The following is a 7500-nucleotide window of genomic DNA, read 5'->3' as shown; positions in this document are numbered from 1 at the left end:
GAGGAAATAAGGAAGGAAGGAAAATGCACTCTTTGGCTCCTGATGGGTGAAATCAGACTCACCTGAGAGATGGTGTCACAGTTCAACACCTTGACTGGAGTCACGTCCGGTCCTTCTCCGTGAACCAGGACCTGCAGAGTCTGACCAGACAAACACACCACGGTCAGTCACACTCTTTCCTCCCTTCCTTCCTTCCTTCCGTCTGTACTTCCTCCCTCCCTCCTTCTCTCTTTCCTTCCTTTCTTCCGTCCCCCTTTCTTCCTTGCTTCTGTCCTTTCTTCTTTCTTTTCCTCCCTTCCTCCCTCCCTCCTTTCCTTCCTTCCTTCCTTCCTTCCTCCCTCCCTCCCTCCTTCCTTCTTTCCTTTCCTCCCTTCATTCCACCCTCCTTCCTTTCCTTCCTTCCTTCCAACCTTCTTTCCTTTCCTCCCTTCATTCCACCCTCCCTCCTTTCCTTCCTTCCTTCCAACCTTCCTCCTTCCTCACTTCCTTCCTCTCTCCCTCCCTCCTTTCCGTCCTTCTTCCCAACCTTCTTCCTTCCTCCTTCCTCACTTCCTTCCTCTCTCCCTCCCTCCTTCTTCCTTCCTCACTTCCTCCCTCCTTTCTGTCCTTCTTCCTCCCTTCCTTCCTTTTCCCTCCCTTACTTCATTCATCCCTCATTTCCTTCCTTCTTCCACCCTCCCTCCTTTCCTTCCAACCTTCTTCCTTCCAACCTTCTTCCTTCCTCTCTCCCTCCCTCCTTTCCGTCCTTCTTCCTCCCTTCCTTCCTTCGTCCTCCCTTACTTCATTCATCCCTCATTTCCTTCCTTCTTCCACCCTCCCTCCTTTCCTTCCAACCTTCTTCCTTCCAACCTTCTTCCTTCCTCTCTCCCTCCCTCCTTCCTTTCCTTCCTTCTTCCACCCTCCCTCCTTTCCTTCCAACCTTGTGTTGAAATGTGCTTTATATAAATACTAAAGGCAATACTTTGAATGTTAAAAAAAAGAAGAAAAAAGAAAAGAAATAAACCTGCTTTATGTTATAAATACTAATTGTGGTCTTCATGAATGCCCCTTGTTTAAACTCAGAGTAGAGTTGGTGTGTTTTTACTAACCAGGACGGAGTATTCCACGTCGTCTCCCAGCAGTCCCGTATCGTTCAGAGTGTATTTGGCTTTCTTCATCTTAGCGTCCACCGGTCCTTTCTCCACCTGATGCTTCAAGGCTTTGAATAGTTTGTATAAAGGTTCTCCTGCTGTGTCCTAAAACAAGAACACACAAAAAAAAACACTTTTAAATGAACCCTAACCCCTCGGTGGTCGAGTGTCGAGCTGATAGTTAACTCCATTTTCATGCTTTTGGTTCTGAGCTTGACGGTTGAAAGCATTCAGGTTTTGCATGTACTGATTTAAATTTAGCCTTTTTCTTAACTCTCCTGTTGTCAAGGAAGGTAGGAAGGAAGGAAGAAGGAAGGAAAGGAGGGAAGGAAGGAAGGAAGAAGGAAGGAAGAATTGAAGAAATAAGGAAATAAGGAAGGAAGGCAGGAGGGAGGGAGGGAGGGAGAAAGGAAAAGAGGAAGGAGGGAGGAAATAAAGAAGGAAGGAAGGAAGGTAGGAGGGAGGGAGGGAGAAAGGAAAAGAGGAAGGGAGGAAGGAAGGACAAAGGAAAGAAGGAAGGGAGGAAGGAAAGAAAGAGAGCAGGAGGGAGGGAGGAAAGAAGGAAGGAAAGGAGGGAGGCCGGAAATAAAGAAGGAAAAAAGGAGGGAGGAAGGAAGGACAGAAGGAAGGAAGAAAGAGGGATCGAGGAAGAAAATGAGGAAGGGAAGAAGAAGGAAGGAAGGAAGGAAAGGAATAAGGAGGGAGGGAGGAAAGGAGGAAGGAAGGAAGGAAGGAAGTATAACTATGTACAAACTTCACAAAAAAAAAAAGCCCAAAACTCAACACACAACAGAGAGAGGAAAAAAAAAAACCTCCACCAGACACACTGAGGTTTCTACACAGAGCAAAATATTTTAGAGTCAATTATAACCGACAGGGACAGACGGGGACTAGAGCTGGAGAAAAAAAAAAAAAAAAGAAGAAAAGGAAAGCCGAGCAGATCGAAAAAGAAAAAAAAAAAAAAAAAAAAGAAAATGGAAGAAAGAGGACAAACAACAGAATAGGTGAAAGAATGTGTGTTACCCTGAGGAACTGATAGAGACAGATGGACATCCAATTACAGAGCATCCTTTCCACCACCGTCTCCGACCTGGAAACACAAACACAAGACAAAAAAAAAAAAACACATTATGACTCGAGCTGAAGTACAGAAGCCTGGAGAGGAAGTTCTCAGGTCATATTTAAAGGTGGTTTATTTGTAATCATGGTATAAAATAAATACCGCCTTAAAAAAAAAAATAATTCTTTACTTTACTTTCCTGAACTTTCTACATCAGAGGAGTCAAACTCAGCTTCATTCAAGGGCCACATACAGACCAATCTGATCTCATGTGGGCCGGATCATTAAAAAGATGGAAGGAAGGAAGAGAGGATAGGATGAAAAGATGGAAGGAAGAAAGGTAGGATCAAAGGAAGGAAGGATAGGATGAAAACATCGAAGGAAGGAAGGAAAGATGCAAGGATGGAAGGAAGAGGAGAGAAGACAGTAAGGTAAGATGAAAGAAAGGAAGGAAGGAAGGAAAGATTGAAGGAAGGATTGAAGAAAGGAAGAAAGGTAGGATCGAAGGAAGGAAGGAAGGATGAAAAGATGGAAGGAAGAAAGGGAGGATCGAAGGAAGGATGAAAAGATGGAAGGAAGAAAGGTAGGATCAAAGGAAGGAAGGAAGGATGAAAAGATGGAAGGAAGAAAGGGAGGATCGAAGGAAGGGAGGAAGGAAGGAAATATGCAAGGATGGAAGGAAGAGGAGAGAAGACAGTAAGGTAAGATGAAAGAAAGGAAGGAAGGAAGGAAAGATTGAAGGAAGGGAGGGAGGAAGGACAGATGGAAGTAAGGAAGGAAGAAAAGTAGGATCGAAGGAAGGAAGGATTGAAGAAAGGAAGAAAGGTAGGATCGAAGGAAGGAAACAAGGTAGGATCGAAGGAAGGAAGGAAGGATGAAAAGATGGAAGGAAGAAAGGGAGGATCGAAGGAAGGATGAAAAGATGGAAGGAAGAAAGATAGGATCAAAGGAAGGAAGGAAGGATGAAAAGATGGAAGGAAGAAAGGGAGGATCGAAGGAAGGGAGGAAGGAAGGAAAGATGCAAGGATGGAAGGAAGAGGAGAGAAGACAGTAAGGTAAGATGAAAGAAAGGAAGGAAGGAAAGATTGAAGGAAGGGAGGGAGGAAGGACAGATGGAATTAAGGTAGGAAGAAAGGTAGGATCGAAGGAAGGAAGGAAGGAAGGATTGAAGAAAGGAACAAAGGACGGATTGAAGAAAGGATGAAAAGATGGAAGGAAGAAAGGGAGGATCGAAGGAAGGGAGGAAGGAAGGAAAGATGCAAGGATGGAAGGAAGAGGAGAGAAGACAGTAAGGTAAGATGAAAGAAAGGAAGGAAGGAAGGAAAGACTGAAGGAAGGGAGGGAGGAAGGACAGATGGAAGTAAGGTAGGAAGAAAGGTAGGATCGAAGGAAGGAAGGAAGGAAGGATTGAAGAAAGGAAGAAAGGTAGGATCGAAGGAAGGAAGGAAGGAAGGAAGAAAGGTAGGATCGAAGGAAGGAAGGAAGGATGAAAAGATAGAAGGAAGAAAGGTAGGATCGAAGAAAGGGAGGATCGAAGGAAGGAAGGAAAGACAAATGGAAGGAAGGAAGAGAAGACAGGATGAAAAGATGGAAGGAAGAAAGGAAGGAAGAGAGGATAGGATGAAAATATCGAAGGAAGGAAGGAAAGATGCAAGGATGGAAGGAAGAGGAGAGAAGACAGTAAGGTAAGATGAAAGAAAGGAAGGAAGGAAGGATTGAAGACAGGTAGGATCGAAGGAAGGAAGGAAGGATGAAAAGATGGAAGGAAGAAAGGTAGGATCGAAGGAAGGAAGGAAGGATGAAAAGATGGAAGGAAGAAAGGGAGGATTGAAGAAAAGAAGGAAGGAAAGACAAATAGAAGGAAGGAAGAGAGGATAGGATGAAAAGATGGAAGGAAGAAAGGGAGGACTGAAGGAAGAGAGGAAGGAAGGAAAGATGCAAGGATGGAAGGAAGAGGCGAGAAGACAGTAAGGAAGAAAGGGAGGGTCGAAGGAAGGAGGAAGGAAGGAAGGAAGGAAAGATGCAAGGATGGAAGGAAGGAAGAGAAGACAGGATGAAAAGATGGAAGGAAGAAAGGGAGGGTCGAAGGAAGGAGGAAGACAGTAAGGAAAGATGGAAGAAAGGAAGGAAGAAAGGTAGGAAGGAAGGAAGGAAAGAAAGACAGATGGAAGGAAAAGAAGACAGGAAGGAAAGTGGGCCGGAGAAGACTCCTCGGCGGGCCGGTTCTGTCCCGCGGGCCTCATGTTGGACCCCCCTGTTCTACATTATGAACACTGTTATCTCCTCACCTCCTCAGCATGAGTTTGGGGTTTTTGTTCTGCACGTGTTCGTCCATCAGCTCGAGCAGCAGCGTCCTCGTGATGTCGGTGTAATACTCCAGCTTGCCGTGAAGCGCCACCGTCAGCAAGGAGGCGAAATAACCACGAGCACGGGCGTTGAAGTCCGGACGACTCTCCAACGTGTGGATGAACTAGAGATGCAGAAAAAATATATAAAGAGAGGTATTAAAAGGAAGTTAAGTCTGTGTAAAGTAAGAATAAATATGTGTTCTGAGTTTGACATACCACAGAAAAGTGTGTTGTTAACCACCCTGCCAAATTTGAATGATTAAAAAAAATCGCCAAATATATGAAATTAGGCTTCAAAGTTGTGTAAAAATCAGCCTCTTTCTCTGCTGCCAAACGCTGAAGCCCCGCCCCCTACCAAGTGTCACCTGTCAATCAAAGTCACCACCTCTACCAGAAACATGGACGCTACATCTGAGAGCTTTCTGCTGCTAACTCAGCTGCTAGCTCAGCGGCTAACTCGGCTGTTAGCTCGGCGGCTAACTCAGTTGCTAGCTCGGCGGCTAACTCAGTTGCTAGCTCGGCGGCTAACTCAGTTGCTAGCTCAGCGGCTAACTCAGTTGCTAGCTCAGCGGCTAACTCAGCTGCTAGCTTGGCGGCTAACTCAGCTAACTGGCTAACTGTAGACTGTAGTAGTAGTAGTAGTGTGTGCTGAATGTATTTATACCTCTACAGCAGCAGGGGCGGGTTTATGCTAATCACATTTTACACAGATTTTAGTAATACATTTACCATAGACCTATTTAACCCTCCTGTTGTCCTCGAGTCAAGGAAGGAAGGAAGGAAGGAAGGAAGGAAGGAAAGGAAGGAAAGGAGGAAGGAAAGGAGGAAGGAAGGAAGGAAAGGGGAAGGTAGGCGGGAGGAAAGAAAGAGAGAAGGAGGGAGGGAAGGAAGGAAGGACAGAAGGAAAGAAAGGAAAGAGGGAAGGAAAGAAGGAGGGAAGGAAAGAAGGAGGGAAGGAAGGAAGGAAGGAAGGGGGAAGGTAGGCGGGAGGAAAGAAAGAGAGAAGGAGGGAGGGAAAGAAGGAAGGAAAGGAAGGAGGGAGGGAAGGAAAGAAGGAGGGAGAGAGGAAGGAAGGAAGGAAGAAAAGGGGATGGAGGGAGGAAGGAAGGAAGGACAGAAGGAAGGAAGGGAGGAAGGAAGCTCCGACACTCACGTTGATGAGGAAGGTTTTACTGTTCAGCAGGTTGGAGAACTGGTTGAGCGCCTGAGCCACGATGGCCTTGCGAGCTTCGGGGATTTGTATCTTCCCGGTGATCATGGCGTTGTTGGCGGCGCCGTCCTTGGAGGGCAGGAAGAAGTTACGGTCGGTGTAGGTCTTATAGTCGAGGAAGGGGATACGGGCTTCGCTCAGGTCGTTGGTGTGGTCTTCCATTTCAATCATCAGGTCTGACAAACGGAGAGAAACGGAGAGTTATATATATATATTTATATTCAGTTTGTGTGTTTTATGGATTTCTAGAGCAGGCGTGTCAAACTCATTTTCATTCAAGGGTCACATAAAGCCCAATTTGAACTCATGTGGGCCGGATCACTGAAAGGAAGGAAGGCAGGAAGGCAGGAAGGCAGGAAGGAAGGAAGGAAGGAAGGAAGGAAGGAAGGAAGGAAGGAAGGCAGGCAGGCACGCAGGCAGGCAGGCAGGAAGGAAGGAAGGAAAAGAAGGAGAAGAAGAAAGAGAATACAGGAACGAAAGCTTCCCTTCCCTCCCTCCCTCTTTCTTTCCCTCCTTCCTTTCCTTTCTCCCTCCCTCCTTCTTTCCTTCCCTCCTTTCTTCCCTCCTTTCCTTCCTTCCTTCCTTCCACAACAGGAGGGTTAACCCTCCACTAATGAGCTAATTGAGCAGTTTGGCATAATTAGTTAAATGAAGGGTTGAAGCGTATCCATCACACACTGAACTGACTTTAATGTGACTTAATTAGAAGTGAACAAAGTGTTTAAACTTTAGCTTCTTCAGGTTCACTCACTAAATTATAGTTTTCAAAGAAGCTACAGAGAGTTACAAGAATGACATCATGGCTTTTACTCCGAGCAATGATGTAATTCATATTCACAAGATGTTTCTAATGGCAGCGTCCCTCACCCTAACCCTCCTCCCTTCCTTCCCTTCTTCCTTTCCTTCCTCCCTCCTTTTCTTCCTTCTTTCCTCTGTCCTTCCTCCCCTTCTCCTTTCCTTCCTTCTTCCTCCCTCCTTTCCTTCCTTCTTTCGTCTGTCCTTCCTTCCTTCCTCCCTCCCTTCTTTCCTTTGTCCTTCTTTCCTTCCTTCCTTCCTTCCTTCGTCCTTCCTCCTTCCCTTCCTTCTTCCTCCCTCCTTTCCTTCCTTCTTTCGTCTGTCCTTCCTTCCTTCCTCCCTCCCTCCTTTCCTTTGTCCTTCTTTCCTTCCTTCCTTCCTTCCTTCGTCCTTCCTCCTTCCCTTCCCTTCTTCCTTTCCTTGCTCCCTTCCTTCCTTCTTTCCTGTCCTTCCTCCCTCCTTTTCTTCCTTCTTTCCTCTGTCCTTCCTCCCCTTCTCCTTTCCTTCCTTCTTCCTCCCTCCTTTCCTTCCTTCTTTCGTCTGTCCTTCCTTCCTTCCTCCCTCCCTCCTTTCCTTTGTCCTTCCTTCCTTCCTTCCTTCTTCCTTCCTCCCTTTCTTCTATCTTTCCTTTCCTTGCTCCCTTCCTTCCCTTCCCTTCTTCCTTTCCTTGCTCCCTTCCTTCCTTCTTTCCTGTCCTTCCTCCCTCCTTTTCTTCCTTCTTTCCTCTGTCCTTCCTCCCCTTCTCCTTTCCTTCCTTTCTCCCTCCCTCCTACCTTCCTTCTTTGACATGACATCATGGCTTTTACTCCGAGCAATGATGTAATTCATATTCACAAGATGTTTGTAATGGCAGCGTCACGCTCAGCAACTCTCAGTGTGAGGTTGTGTTTTGTTTGTTTGACCCACAAACGAGGAGAAGAATCAGAGTCGCCTATTTTAAAAGTGTTCGACCCAATT

At 46.1% G+C, this 7500-nt stretch overlaps 1 protein-coding gene across 1 annotated transcript in view; it reads right to left on the bottom strand.

Moving 5' to 3' along the window:
* The window catches only part of LOC128353113 (plexin-B2-like), a 63997-nt gene that overhangs the window by 12648 nt on the left and 43849 nt on the right, over positions 1 to 7500 (bottom strand). The window contains exons 22-26 of the mRNA XM_053313800.1: positions 5692 to 5924; positions 4479 to 4660; positions 2154 to 2220; positions 1089 to 1235; positions 63 to 140 (exon numbers count right to left, since the gene is read on the bottom strand). Of these exons, the coding sequence (XP_053169775.1) occupies positions 63 to 140; positions 1089 to 1235; positions 2154 to 2220; positions 4479 to 4660; positions 5692 to 5924 (707 nt within the window). The remainder of the gene's footprint in view (positions 1 to 62; positions 141 to 1088; positions 1236 to 2153; positions 2221 to 4478; positions 4661 to 5691; positions 5925 to 7500) is intronic.

Source organism: Scomber japonicus, chromosome 23, assembly GCF_027409825.1.
Source record: "Scomber japonicus isolate fScoJap1 chromosome 23, fScoJap1.pri, whole genome shotgun sequence".
In the NCBI taxonomy this organism is placed as follows: domain Eukaryota; kingdom Metazoa; phylum Chordata; class Actinopteri; order Scombriformes; family Scombridae; genus Scomber; species Scomber japonicus.
This window is presented reverse-complemented; position numbering and strand designations above follow the sequence as displayed.